Raw genomic sequence first — 15383 nt, 5'->3', positions numbered from 1 at the left:
ATAAATGGAATCATACCATACGTGGTGATCTTTAATGACTGATTTCTTTCACTTAGCATAATGTTTGCAAGGTTCATCCATGTTGTAACGTGTATTAGTATTTCATTTCTTTTTATTGCCAACTAATATTCCATTGTAGGATTATACCTCATTTTATTTATCCATTTATCATTTGATGGACATTTGGGTTGTTTCTGACTTTTGGCTATTTTGAGTAATGCTGTAATGAACGTTGCATATAAGTTTTGGTGTGGACAAAATTTTCATTTCTTCTGGGTATATACCTAGGAATGGACTTGTTAGGTCACATGATAACTCTGTTCAACCTTTTGAGGCACTGCCAGACTGTTTTCCAAAGGGGCTGCACCATTTTACGCTCACCTCAGCAGTGTGTGACGGTTTCAAGTGCTCCACATTATTGACTAAACTTGCTGTTGTCTGCTTTTGGATTATGGCCATCCTAGTGAGTGAGAAGTCCTATCTCATTGTGGTTTTGATTTGCATTTTTCTAATGACCAGTGATGATAAGCATCTTTTCAAGTACTTATTGGCCATTGGTACATCTTATGTGAATTGGATAAGTGTCTATTCATTCCCTTTGCCCAGGTTTTTTTTTTTTTTAGCTTTAATCTTTAAAAATTATTTTTAATTGTGATAAAATACATGTAACAAAAAATTTACCGTCTTAATCGTTTTAAGCACACACTTCAGTGGCATTAAGTACATTCACAGCGTTGTGCAGCAGTGACCACCATGCAGCTCCACAACTCTTTCCATTTTGCAAAACTGAAATTCTGTACCCGTTAAACAATAACTCCATTCTGCCCTCCTTTGAGTGCCTGGCAACCATCATCCTATCTTCTGTCTCTAAATTTGACTGCTTTAAGTACCTCGTATGAGTGGACTCACACAATATTTGTCTTTTTGTGACTGGCTTATTTCATCTAGCATGATGTCCTCAAACTTTATCTATGTTGTAATTTGTGTCAGAACTTCCATCCTTTCTAAAGCTGAATAATCAATCTTCTATTGTAGATATATATATACACACGTGTGTATATATATACACACACACATTTTGTTTATCTGTTCATCTGTCAATGGACGGTTGGATTGCTTCCACCTGTGGCTAATAATCCTGCTATGGACAGGGGTGTTCAAATATCGGTTTGATACCCTGCTTCCGATTCTTTTGGGTATATATCCAGAAGTGGAATTGCTAGATCATATGATAATTCTGTTTTAATTTTCTGGTGGAACTGCCATACTGTTTTCCACAGCTCCTGCCTCATTTCATATTCCCACGAAGACGGCACAAATGTTCCAATTTTTCCGTAGCCTCACCAACACTTGTTATTTTCTGTTATTTAGAATTTTTTTTTATAGTAGCCATCCTAATGAGTATGAGATGGTATCTTATTATGGTTTTGATTTGCATTTCTCTAATGATTAGTGATGTTGAACAAAATTCTTTTCATGTGCTTATTGACCATTTGTATATCTTCTTTGGAGAAATGTCTATTCAAGTCCTTTGCCCAATTTTTGAATAGTGTTATTTGTTTTATTGTTGTTCTATTGTAAGAGTTCTTTACATATTCTGGATATTAACCCCTTGTCAGATATATGATTTGCCAAACAAATACAATATATATGATTTTTCTCCTACTCCATGGGTTGCCTTTTTACACCGTTGATAATATCCTTTGATGCACAAAGGTCTTTAATTTTGATGAAATTCAATTTGTCAATTTTTTCTTTGGTTGCTTGTGCTTTTAGAGTAATATCCAAAAAAATCTTTGCCAAGTCTCATGTCATGAAACTTTCCCCCAGGGTTTTCCTCTAAGAGTGTTGTAGTTTTAGCTCTCACATTTAGGTCTTTGCTCCATTTTGAGTTAAGGTTTGTATGAGGTAGGGTCCGACTTTGTTCTTCTGCATGTGCATATTCAGTTTTCTTAGCACTGTTTGTCGAAGAGATGCCTCTCTCTGCCATTGAATGATTTTGGCACCCTTGTCAAAAATCATTTGACCATATATGTGAGGGTTTATTTGAAGTCTGTCTATTCACTTCCATTGATACATATGTCCATCTTCATGCCAGTCACAGACAGTCTTGGTTACTGTAGTTTTCTAATAAATTTTGAAATCAGGAAGTCTGAGTTTCCCAAATTTATTTTTCTTTTTCAAGATTGTTCTGGCTGGTCTTGGTCCCTTGAATGTCTATATGAATTTTAGGATCATCTCGTCAATTTCTGCAAATAAGCTAGCTGGGATTTTGATAGGAACTGCTTTTAATCTGTAGATAAATTTGGGGAGAATTACCATCTTAACCATATTACACCTCCCAATCCATGAATATTAGGTCTTCTTTGTTTCTTTCAACAATGTTTTGCAGTTTTCAGTGTATAAGATTTGCACTTTTTTGTTAAATTTAAACCTAAGAATTTTGTTCTTTTTGATGCTATTGCCAATGAATTGTTTTTTCTTTTCTTTTTAAACCACTTTATTGAGGTATGATTGACATGTAAAAGCTATACATATTTAATCTATACAACTCAAGGTGTGGGAATAAGTGTACACTCATGAAACTGTCACCATCGTTAAGGCCACAAGCACATTCATCAACTCCCAAAGTTTCCTCCTACCTTCATTATTATTATCATCATTATTCTCATGTCCCCACTTTCGTTCTTGATTTTAGTAATTTGAGTCCTTTCTTTTTCTTGATAATCTAGCTCAAAGTTTGTCAATTTTGTTGATTTTTTTCAAAGTCAAAATTTTAGTCGCATTGATTGTCTATATTGTTTTTCTCTTCTCTCATTAGCCTCTGCTCTAACTTTCATTTCCTCCATTCTGTCTGCTTTGGCTTCAGTTTGCTCCTCTTTGCCCAGTATCTTAACACGGAGCGTTAGATGTCAATTTCAGATATTTCTTCTTTTCTAACATTGTTTGTAGATAGAAATTTCCCTCTAACTGCTTTAGCTGCATCCCATAAGTTTTGGTATACCTTGTTTTATTTTGCTTTGCAGGTGTTGTGTTTTTTACAAGACCCTCCTTCCACCACCAAAAAGATCATGATTTGCCAAAGGCTTAAATGATGGTTAGCATTTCTTAGCAATAAAATATTTTTTAATTAAGGTGTGTACATTTTTTTTTCCAGACAAGGCTATTGCCTGCTTAATAGACCACAGTATAAACATAACTTTTATGTGCACTGGGAGACCAAATAATTTGTATGACTCACTTTATTGTGAAATTTGCATTATTGTGGTGGCCTGGAACTGAACCTGCAATATCTCCAAGTTATGCCTGTGTATTCTTGGTGGATTAACATTTTATCATTATAAAACGTCTCTCTTTATCTCTAGTATAATTTTGGTTTTACAGTTTATTTTGTCTGATATTAGTATAGGCACTCCAGCTTTCTTATGGTTACTGTTTGCTTATATCTTTTATTTTCAACTTATTTGCATATTTGAAAGTGTACGCCCTGTTGGCAACATATAGTTAGATCTTGTTTTTCTATCTAATCTATTTCTGCCTTTTGTTTGTACCATTTAATCCATTCACACAATGTAATTATTGATATAGTTGAATTATACATATATGACACAGTTGAATTTACTTCTGCCACTTTACTGTTTGTTTTCTATTTCTTGTCTTTTTTACTCTTTTTTATTGCTCTATTTCTCCTTTCTGCTTCTTTTGTATTACATGAATATTTTTTTAGTGCAACATTTTAATTCCTTTCATTTTTTCATTATATATTTGGAGTTATTTTATTAGTGGCTGCACAAGGGCTTATCATATACACCTTATCAGAATATACAATAGATTTATACCAGCTTAATCTCAATGACATATAGAAATGTTTCTCCTATAGAGCTCTACTCCCTCCCTCTTTTTGTGCTATTTGTTAGATATATGTGTTACATCTATGTTATAAACGCAACTAGACATTGTTATAGTCATTATTTTATTCAATTTAATGTTTAAGAAGCTGAAAAAAGGAAAGTATATATTTATAGTTTGTTATATTAATTTTTGCATTTGCCATTTCTTATTGTTTGTATGGTTTCAAGTTACCGTCTCCTGTTATTTCCTCCTTTAGTACAGTTTGGCTTCCACCCACCTCTGTGCTGACACTGACAAATGTTACACTGCTGTTTTACAATTATACAATTATAACACGTTGTGTTATACATTTGCTTTTTCAATCTGTGAAGGGAAGAAAGGAAGGTAAAAATGCATGTATACTTTTTTAATAATTACATAATTACGTTTACCAGTGCTCTCTGCCCAAACCCCCCCCCCCCCCCCCCCCCCCCCCCCTCTAGGGTCATTTACTTCCTGAAACCATCCGGAACCTGAAGAACTCCCTCCGGCGTTTGTTGTAAGGTCGGCCTGGAGCATCCTCAGATGTTATCTGGAAATTACTGTATGTTGCCTTCATTTTTGAAAGACGGTTTTGCTGGATAGGATTCTTGGTTGATTTTCTTCCTTTGAGCACTTTGAATGTCAGCCCATTGGCTCTGGTCTCCTATTGTTTCTGATGATAACTAAGCCCTGACTTTTATTGGGTTTCCTTGTATATAAATCATTCTACTCTTGCTGCTTTCTAAATTTTCTCTTTCTCTTTGTTTTTAAGTGTGTTTAGTATGTTTCTGGATGTGACTGTCTTTGTGTTTTTTTCCTACTTGAAGTTAGTTGAGCTTCTTGAATGTATAAATTAATGCTTTCATCCAATTTGGGAAGTTTAGAGCCATTATTTCTTCTAATACATATATATGTTATATATTTACATTTTATGTATTATATATATTTTATATAAATGTATATATATTGCTCCTTTCTCTTTCCTCTCCTTTGGCACTCCTGTGTATATTGGTGTGCTTAATGCAAACCACATTTCTGAGGTTCTGTTCATTGTTCTTCAATCCTTTTCCTCTCTCTTCTTTGGATTGAATAATTTCCATCAGTCTTCAAGTTTACTGATTCTTCTGCCAGTTCAAATGCACTGGAGAGCCCCTATAGTAAATTTTTCATTTCAGTTAATACACTTTTCAACTATGGAATTTCCACTTTTTAAAAAATGTAATTTCTCTCTAATGATATTCTCTATTTGATGAGCACTGTGAACGTGGCTTCCTTGCTTTTAAAGGACAGTTCCCTTTAATCCTCAGACATATTTATAATGGTTGAAGTCTTTATTTAATCTAACATTTGTGCCCTCTCGCAAATAGTTTTTGTTGCCTGCTTCTTTCCCCTGTGTAACGGTCACACTCACACTTTTCTACTTCTTTGCATGTTTCATATATATATAAATAATTTTTTTTCCAGGTGAAAACTGGACATTTTAAGGACAATCTTGTGGCAACTCTGGATCTGGGTTCCTCTGTCTGTGAGGCTTGTTTGGGGTGGTTTGCTGGTCTGTCTGTTTGGTAACTTGGTGGCCTGTTCCCGTGACGTCTGCCCCTCCGCACTGTGGTTCTCTGATGCTCATCAGCAGGTGTAGTCTTGAGAATGCAGTCACCTTTGGACGAAGTTGCTTTAGGAGGGCTCTCTCCCCTTGATCTCTCTCTTAGGGTGTCTTTTCTGTCTGGCATCACACCTGTTAGGATCCACCAATTGCCTCAGAAGGGCTCTTCTTAGCTCTTGCCTTCACTGGTTCTGTCTGACAGACTGGCTGGCTAACAGTTTAGTTTGTTGCTCTCTCATAGAGCTACCAGCCTCCTCTTAGTCATTTACACCAGTTTCCTTTTTTTTTTTTGTTTGGGAACAAACTTCGGCTTGAATTTCCCCACATTTTGTTTCAAATAAAGCCATTTCCTTTGGGGAGAGCTTTGGGGCTCACTGTTCTGTCCCCCTGGTCAAACTTTCTGAGCCACTGCTCCAGGGGCTGGGGACGGGGGTAGGTAGCTCCTGGTCTTCTGGGCCTGCGTCTCTTACTGTCAGATCTCTATTTCTTGAGCAAGCTGGGCTGAAGGCAATTGGGTTCCCAGTACTTTTGGCCGGCCCTGCCTGAGGAGGAGCTTCTGCCCTGTGGGCGGGTGCTGGGTTGAGGAAGAGAGCCCTGCCTCTTGACCACATTCACTGCAAATTTAGCCTCTGCAACTCATTGGAGGGGATAAGAAACGCTGTCAGCCTGCATGAGGTGCTTTATCCTGTGACTGGGAGCTGAGCAGGGAGAAAACCTGATTTTCTTGGCCACGGCTGTCCCCTGTGGAATCTGCATCAGGCTGAGCTGAAGGTGATGGCAGATGCCACGGCTCAGGGCCACAGGCTACAGACATTTAATGAGTTTCTTGAGTAAAGATTTCTTCATTTGCTGTATGATCTTAGGACAATTTTCAGAGACTTTAAATGAGTATTTTTAAAATACTTTTCATCACTTATGGTTGTTTTACTGGGAAAAAGGTCTGCTGAGTTCCTTGTCCTGCCATTAAGTGTAATCTACTCTGTTGACTTTTCAACTATAATCTTTGGATTATTTCTTAGTGGCTGTTCTAGGGAGGGATTACAATATACATCTTATCAGTCATCTTTAGATTTGTATTAATCTGGTAAAATAAACTTTACTAGAACATAGCTGTATTTTTGCCATACATTATAAATTCAACAGTATAGTGTTACAATTATTGCTTTATGTAATGTCTTTTAATAGAAGGAAAAATATATTTATATAATCTCTTATATGAAAATTTGCCCACATTTACTATTTCCAGTATCCTTCCAGTGAATTTATATTAACTGGCTGGTATCATTTCCTTTCAGCCTTTAAGACTTTCTTTAACATTTCTTTTACGATAGGTTGGCTAGCAATGAATTTTGTTTTCATTTTCTAAAATGCCTTTATTTTGCAAGATAGTTTTGCTGGATGTAGAGTTCTTGATTGACAGTTCCTTTTCTTCCAGTCCCTCAACTATGTCACTCCCTGCCTTCTGGCCTCCATTGTTTCTGCTAAGTCAGCCGTTAATTATACTGTTCCTCTATATGAGATAAAAATCATATTTTCTTGTTGCTTTCAAGATTTGCTCAACAGTTTGACTATAAAGTGTCTAAGTGTGGTTCTCTTTGTGTTTATCCTGGGTTTTATTGAAGATCTTGGATCTGTGGGTTAATCTTTTTCATCAAATTTAGGAAGTTTTCAGCTATTATTTTTATAAATATTTCTTAGGCCCTCTCCTCTCCTGAATCCCATTACACATGTTGGTATGCTTGATGTTGTCCCACCAATTTCAGTAGGAAGCTTGCCTACAATGAAATGGGGCCCTCTCTTTTAGAAGCATTTACATTTTTTCTGATTTCATTTAATTTTTAAAATTTAGTTCACTGGCTATTAGTTAAAAACGTGGTATTATATTCTCTTTCTTTTAGAAATAATAAGGAGAATAGTATTTAGATTTTTGTGCTGCATACATAGAATGTAAGAGATGATAAAAGTGAAATAGAGTAATAAATAACCTGATCTAAGATGAAAGAACAGTTCTCAGCTGTAAAATAAGAATTTCTTCATATACAGTAATTAAAAGGGAAAATGAGAGAATGAGAGTAGAACAGCAGTTTTCCTCTTGAGGAACAATGTTTAGAAAAACGTAATCTTTTTTTTTTGGTGTGGAAGACTAGCCCTGAGCCAATATCTCTTGCCAATCTGCCTCTTTTTGCTTGAGGAAGACTGTCGCTGAGCTAACATCTGTGCCCATCTTCCTCTAGTTTGCATGTGGGATGCCTGCCACAGGATGGCTTGACAAGCAGTGTGTAGGTCCACACCCAGGATCTGAACCTGTGAACCCCGGGCTGCTGAAGCAGAGCACACAAACTTAAGCACTATGCTACCCAGCCAGCCCCTTAAAGGTAATCTTTAATGAAAAAGTCACATGCGTTATAAAAGGAGGTCATTATGAGTGATGTGGAGATGGCTACATATGCTTTCTTAGGAATGCCACATCTCTGATACACATCTTAAATATTTTTTGGCAATACTTATGAGCATTTTAAAAGAATGGAGCTACATCAACTAAAGGACAACCAATAAATATAATTAGTTCTTCATCAAGACAATAAGGTAACAATGATTAAAAATACTTCCTCTCATATAGTCAGAATACGAATCTTAATTTTCATTTACATAGTTGTAGGCAAATGTGTAATCACCAAACAATGTATAGCACAGAAACAAGAAAAAGTGTATTAAGTTTAGTAATTTTGATAGGTTTTTCTAATACACATAATTACGAACAATTTATTATAAAAACCTACATACACAATTAATAAATACTTGATCACAAGTCTTTTAAAATATAATCAGAATGAAATGTGTAGAAGAAGACATTTCAAAGTCACAGCAGTTACTACCGTTACAATATTTAATCATTTTTACAATAAGTCTGCTGGTCCATTTCAATCAAACTTCTTCTCAGAGCCATTACATTTCTTGTTGAATTTCCTTTAGAGCAATAGCAAGTTGCTTAATTTTTTCTTCCATTGCTTTTTTGTTCTTGCATGTTTCTTCCAGAAGTCCACGCATTTCCTCTTCAACTTGATGAACCTAAATCAACATATAAATTTTAATTTTAATTTCTTTAAAAAATGTATTTTAAAAATATAGTCAGAAAGAAAAAATCAAAAGTTTATTTTTATGCATTTTGTAATGAGTGATATTCATTTAAAGCAGAGAGGTTAGTGAAATGGAACTCGTTTAAATACCAATCAGAAAACCATGTTTATGCTGTACACAAAGTACGTACACGTGTGAGATCTATTTTCCACAGGTCCTTGTGAGGAATGCCTCTACCTTATTTTAACCGTTTTGGAGCTCAGGAACCTTGGTCGCAGTTGTGCAGCTTCTCAGGAGCACACTGGACAAACGCAGTCTTCTGCCTCCATCCTGCCCCGTCTGTCCTATGCTGCTTACCAATGCCGAGTCGTGGGTTCAACTCGAACAGCAGCTCCTCACAGACTCTCAAAACTGAAACAACCTCCCTTCCCAAAGACACTTGCTAATCTAGTCCCTACTGCATATCTAAAATTGCTGGTGGTGGGTAAAAATTGCCATCTTTCTGAGAGCACATTTATTCCTAACCGAGGTTCTCCTGGGATTCTGTCTTCGACACGATTCATTTCTGCTCAGAATTCTCCCTCCTGTGATCCAGCCCTCCCGACAGCACTATCAACATGGCCAACCCTCTGTGTTTACTTCCCTCTTCCTGATCTCTAACAGAATTTCCTATCTTTTTCCCCTAGGAAACTAATATTGCTCCCAATTTAAATTATCATCTCTATGTGACGTCTCGCAATTTTTCGTGATTATCACATTTAAGCTCTGGTGCCATTTCTCTTAACAGATACATCCCTTTGAGAGTACATCATGTTGGCAGAGGTCCAAAATCAAACTCACTATCTTCCTGTCAGCTAAGGGCCTAATTTTACACTTTATTTATTTAGCGTTATTACCTGATGTACCCTTGTTAAATACTTGGTAGATTTCAAATAGAACATCTGTTGACTTGAAATGAAATAACTAATTTTTGAACAAGTTATACTTCCTTATTCATTGTGATTATTTCTGAAGACCTTACTCCCTCTTTCTCTCCATACAGACTCCTGAAGGCAATGTCACTTCATCACACAACCTTAATTATAATTACAGGGAGTATTTCTTTCCCTCGCTGTTGCTGAACTCTTTTCCAGTTGCTGATTTCCAAATCTTCAGTCTTACTGCCACTTCAATATCAGGGAAAAATGGAAATTCACAACTGTCCCTTCAGTCTGGTGGATCTCAACAGAGGGGTCATATTGGAATTACCTGCTGAGTTTTAAAAATACTGGGGTCTGGCCTCAGACTTAGCGAATGAAAGTCTCTGAAGGGGAAGCTCATGCACGCGTATTATTAAAAAGCACCACAGGTGATTCTGACATTTGCCCCTGATTTGGCATCACCTTAAACTCATTTCATTGTCAATGATATTAAGATGATAAACTTGATAGTTTTGAACCCTAATTAATAACACAATACTCCTTAGGAACTTTCTCCAAGGAGCGATGGATTGTATTCAATGCATTCACATGCTCATCCTGCCCATGTGTAACCAAAGGGCTTCGGCCTGAGGTTGGTTAGGGATCTGGCAATTTTTATCAGAGCTCACGGAGCAGGTGCACATCAGGATCAAACCTACACTTTTCGTTTCATTAGAACTATTATTCTACAACTAATGTAAGTATTACCAACATTGTGGCCTGGCTTCAAGATAGTTTTGGCAACATTCTTCATATCTCTGTAGTTATTAAATCACGCTTCCTCTTCTCTTTATAATTCTCAAAGATCCAATTTATTTAGCTGTAACAATTTAATACTGATTATCAAGGTGAATTTTACATATGGTACCTTCGAATTTGCACAATCAATATATTTCTGCTTTTCATTCGCCAGTTGTAATATTTCAGCTTGATGAGCTTCAACAATGGCTTGAATTTGCTTTTTAAAGGCATCATCCATACTATGAAGCTTTTCCATCGTATTCCTTAAAAAGAAAACAAAGACCACAGATTTATCTGTGTGTATTACAATTAGGATGTTTTTTCTTCTCAGACAGCAGCTCTTCTATTCATATTTTAATGGAAACATAGTTCCAGTAATAAGCAAAGGGCCATCCTGGGTAATAAAAGATGGAGCAGTTCACCATCCAGCAGAATGTGTGAGTGACAGAACAGGGTGGGGCAACATGAGTGCGAGTTTGTTACGCTTTCATCCTCTGACAGCTACAGGTCTCTGGCTCTCATTTATTTTGAGTCTAAGGATGTGGTCTACAAGCACCTTCACGGATGACTGCTGTCAATCTGTCTTCCTCCATGAACCTACAGTGTGACACTAATTCAAGAAGTGTACGCTACAGGCAGGTTTAAGTTTATCAACGTGTATGCCTGACTTGCTTATACTAATAAACACATTAAACAGTATTCATAAAATTTTAGTGCTAAAAGGGCCTTAGAGGCAAAACACAGAAACCTTTATTTTTTTTTTGAAGATTGGCACCTGAGCTAAAATCTGTTGCCCATCGTTTTTTTCCTCCTCCTTCTTCTCCCGAAAGCCCCCCAGTGCATAGTTGTAGGTCCTTCTGGCTGTGCTATGTGGGCACCCCCTCATCGTGGCCTGTTGAGTGGGGCCATGTCCACACCCAGGATCTGAACCAGTGAAACCCTGGGCCATGGAAGTGGAGTGTGCAAACTTAACCACTTGGTCATGGGGCCGGCCCCGCCTTTATATTTAATATAAATAATTTAATTTAAAAAGTTAAGTCCATAATGAACATATTTTCTGGTTTTGGCATAGCCCATAGCAATAGTGGATTGAACTTTAGGACCACAAATCAAAAGCCTTTCTTTTCTTCTCAATTGCAACACTTAGTGGTCATGTGACTAAGGGCTAGTCACAAATTCTACATTAAAGGTTTTCAACTATAAAACAGGATAATCCTGCTTGTTTTGCCAACCTCACAGAATTACTGCTGGGTTTAAAATAAGATATAAGAAAAAATCACTTTATACATTATAGAAAGCTATACAAATAAAATCTGTTTTTATTAACAATACTTTGCTTATTTTATTACAGTTCCATTACATTAAAAATCATATATAGCATTTTTGGTCATAAAGGCATTAATGCATAAAATCAAGTCTTTATTATTTTGCTATTAATGAAGTGATAAACAATATAAGAGATTCTAAAAACTGCCAGGCTTTATGATTTTTATTAAGTTTAGGAACTGCTATATGTAGGAAATGATTGTTTTTTAGGATCTAAAGGACTCCTAATTGCAAAGTTGTGACTGGCAGGAGAGAAAACCTCAAGTTTCCAGCCAAGGTCCCTGTATCAGCGCTGGGTTGAAAGCAAAGCAGAACAGCATCCATTAGCAGACAAACAACTAACTGTAACATCAACCAACACCTTCTGTGGAGTATAATAACTTGGTCTCCATCTACACTGAGTTAAAATAAAAGAAAGCAAACCCTCCAGGCTCTGTTGGATTTGATACAATGGAACCTACCTCTATATGAGGTTTTTGGGCCATCTATATGCCATGGCATCTCTCCCACTCTATATCTCGACACAAGAACTGATCATTAAACCATGCCACCTATTTTTCAAAGCAGTCAACTTTATAAATCACTTTAACAAGTCTAGTCACATAGTTTGCAAGGTAAAACCTTCATTTCCTCTAGGAAGTTCTATAAAATCCACACAGCATAGCATCCAGGTAGACATCCTTTTCCCCTCCTTGAAATCAGCTCTCACCCTCAGCCTGTGCAGGCAGCTGCTACCTGGACCTGCTCCAGCTTCTCCAGGAGTCAACCGCCCCTCAAACTCCGCACACAACAGCCAGAAACATCACTAGCTGCTTTCGTTCAGTGTGAACACAATAACCACAGTAATAAGAACAAAGTATTCACACGTTACTGTGAGTCAGGCACTGCTGAAGTACTGAACAACTCAGAGAAGCCACATAAGTACATAAACAACACATACACAACATTTAATCCTCACAACAAACATTTACGGTAAAAACTATCATCATCTTCATTTTACAGATGGAAGAGAAATAAAGGACTTGGCAAACAACCACGTCTACCGTGGTCTTAGCCCTTCTTTCGTGTTCCATCTCTCACCCATCCCAACTCAGTGTTTGTTTCAAGACATCCCATACACTTTCAAACTTAACGCTTACTTTTGTAGTTCAAGACTTTTGTCTCTTTCCGTTCTAAGTTTCTTTTCTTTGTTTTCGAATTTTTCTTTCACTTCTTTTACTTGCATTTCAAGATGACTTAGAAGTTCTCCTTTATCGTGCCACTTCTGATTAAGAGTACTAATATGAGAAGAAATAATTTTAATGAAATTGGTTACATGAAGTCATTAACTTACATTTTATTTTTCAACAGGAAGTACTGTCTAGTACCTGTAAGCTTTTCTAATTTCTTCAAGTTCTAATTCCTTTACTTTCAACTGCTGTTTTAATTTTTCTTTTCTTGCATTGTGTTTTTCTAGTTTCTCAACTATGTCATCCAGTTGTGAAGATTTTTCAACAAGTTGTTCTTGAGTACATTTTTCTATTTCATGGATCTTTCCTTCTAATATTTTGATTTGATCCTCTCTTTCCTGTAAACACTTCAAGAAAAAAAAATCAGTACTTTATTTTTATTAATCCTAAATGTCTCATTTCCTAACTAATTACGCATAGTTTAAAATTATTATAAAAGCTATAGGTTAAAAAATAAATTAAATGTTCAATGAGTGTTTTAGAAAAGTTTATAGAACACTTTTTATCACAATCAATATGAAACATCACTACTGCTTTAAGTGCTATTAAGAAAGATAAAATTTTTGTCCTAGTTACACTTTTTATTTCAGTGAAGTTAGTAATTATCAATCACAGAAGGAGTAGAAGAAAAGAGAAAGAAAGTGGCACAATAAAAATTTCAACTAACATAAATTTGCCTAAGAAAAGATCTACCTTTTCGTGACAGAAACAGAAAGAAAACTCTTGGTGGCTGACAGCAGTACAGCACTGTGTATGTAGAGCACAAATTAAATTGCTATTTCTAACATGCTAAACAGAAGTGTTTCCTGCATTTGGATGAGCAAATACTTTAAAATAAAGTATGATTTCATCACTATTAAAATGTCACAGGAAAAGAGGCTTTAGAGCCTCCAAAACTTTTTATTATATCTTCTGTACGATGAGTCAGACTTTATCCTCTATGTGCAAATCAGAGGATCATGAAAAATCAAAACCACCTTAGGCACTGCTAAATGTTTGCAGGTCTGAGGCTTCATGTGGTTATTCACTCCAGCGAAGACCTGCCTGCTTGGCGGGGGCAGGCCTGGGCTTGGGAACAGCCAGGCCATACGTCGACTACTGACGTCAGTCTCTGCAAGTGAGAAAATTGGCAGTTCTTATCTTTACCATCTCCCCTGCCCCACCTTGCTTTTTTCTCCTTTTGGCAGGAAGATGGAGACAAATAAACAAACACTAGACAACTGTAAGCATGCATTCATACGTATTATAAGGAATGTGGTTCAATTCCTCAAGGTGTTACGTATCTAAAAATTCTAAGCAAAGCTTTCAGGTCGTCTTCTAGTCTTGACCAACATCTGCATAGGAGTCAAGAATTGTTTATTTTCTCCCACGACCTTCTGAAGTATTTCAGAGTGGGGAGTCTTGACATGTATTATCAGGAATCCACAAAAGCTATAAAAGATCCCTATGAAATAACCCTGTTAATAAAGAGAATAACATGGCAGCATCAGTCTTGTGATCCATATATAAAAAAGTAGCAAAATAACACACGGGGAGGATACAGAACTTCAAAAAATTTCTGTTTCTGATTTCCATAGTCAGAAGCTAACTATAGAATCTACTTAACTGTAAACATCAAACTCTAAATTCTACAGATTAGGTCATTATTAAGTTATTAACTATGATGAAATTTACTGCTGAAAGAAATTATGCCTGGCTATCTCTGCATGTTATGTGATTAACTGGAAATCAGCATTAATGCTCATATCTTCCAGGCAGATATGGTTTTCTTTTTGAGGAAGATTAACCCTGAGCTAACATCTGCTACCAATCCTCCTCTTTTTGCTGAGGAAGACTGGCCCTGAGCTAACATCCATGCCCATCTTCCTCCACTTTATATGTGGGACGCCTACCACAGCATGGCTTGCCAGCAGTGCCATGTCTGCACCCGGGATCCGAACCGGCGAACTGTGGGGCGACCGAAGCAGAATGTACGAACTTAACCGCTGCGCCACCGGGCTAGCCCCCTGATACAATGTTCTTTAAAGTAAATGAAGTAAATTGTGGAAAAAAAAAAATGCTGAGTTGAAAATCTGAAAAGTTTTTTTTTTTGCCAAAAATCTAAAACTAAACTTCATCTATTTTTTGGCTCCACTATGCCATTGGTTACTAGTTGTTTCCTTCCAGAAGTCTGCTCCAAGCCTGATAAGAAGGCAGCAGCCTTAGTGGAAGGAGTTCTGTCAGGCACAGTGAACTGTACTGAGAGTATGACCTGCTCTGCTTTGTGAGGTTTAAAAGCAAGTCACAAGTCTTTCTGTTTTATATTAAGCTTAACTCAAAAGAAAATACACTTGGCTAAACTTTTAAAACAAGAAGAAAGGCTTCCTGCTAAAAAAGTTCAATAATAATGTTCAGTGCAGCCTGGGAAGCCTGACAGACGTATTTGAAACCTAGGATCACCGAAACCAAGACTTCAACTGAGTGAATGCCGAGATGGCTGTTTTTGGTAATGCAGTTCAAGCTTTCATAGCCCAGGTCTAGCTACGGAAATAGCAACATGGTGATAAATATATTTTTTATTTTCTGTATTTGATG

General features: G+C 36.7%; 1 protein-coding gene across 4 annotated transcripts in view; it reads right to left on the bottom strand.

Moving 5' to 3' along the window:
* Window positions 1-7842: 7842 nt before the first annotated feature.
* Window positions 7843-15383, bottom strand: part of LRRCC1 (leucine rich repeat and coiled-coil centrosomal protein 1) — a 31459-nt gene continuing 23918 nt past the window's right edge. For 3 of the 4 annotated variants that reach the window (XM_046642340.1, XM_046642343.1, XM_046642342.1), the window contains 4 exons: window positions 12948-13156; window positions 12720-12857; window positions 10382-10517; window positions 7843-8545 (listed from right to left, as the gene is read on the bottom strand). In XM_046642340.1, coding sequence (XP_046498296.1) covers window positions 8423-8545; window positions 10382-10517; window positions 12720-12857; window positions 12948-13156 — 606 coding nt within the window. In that variant the 3' untranslated portion in view covers window positions 7843-8422. Of the gene's footprint in view, window positions 8546-10381; window positions 10518-12719; window positions 12858-12947; window positions 13157-13786; window positions 13921-15383 lie in introns of those variants that run through there. The other variant, XM_046642344.1, reaches the window with a different exon arrangement.

This window comes from Equus quagga, chromosome 16, assembly GCF_021613505.1.
Source record: "Equus quagga isolate Etosha38 chromosome 16, UCLA_HA_Equagga_1.0, whole genome shotgun sequence".
NCBI lineage: Eukaryota > Metazoa > Chordata > Mammalia > Perissodactyla > Equidae > Equus > Equus quagga.
The sequence above is the reverse complement of the archived record's forward strand: the minus strand, read 5'-3'. Positions and strand labels throughout refer to the sequence as shown.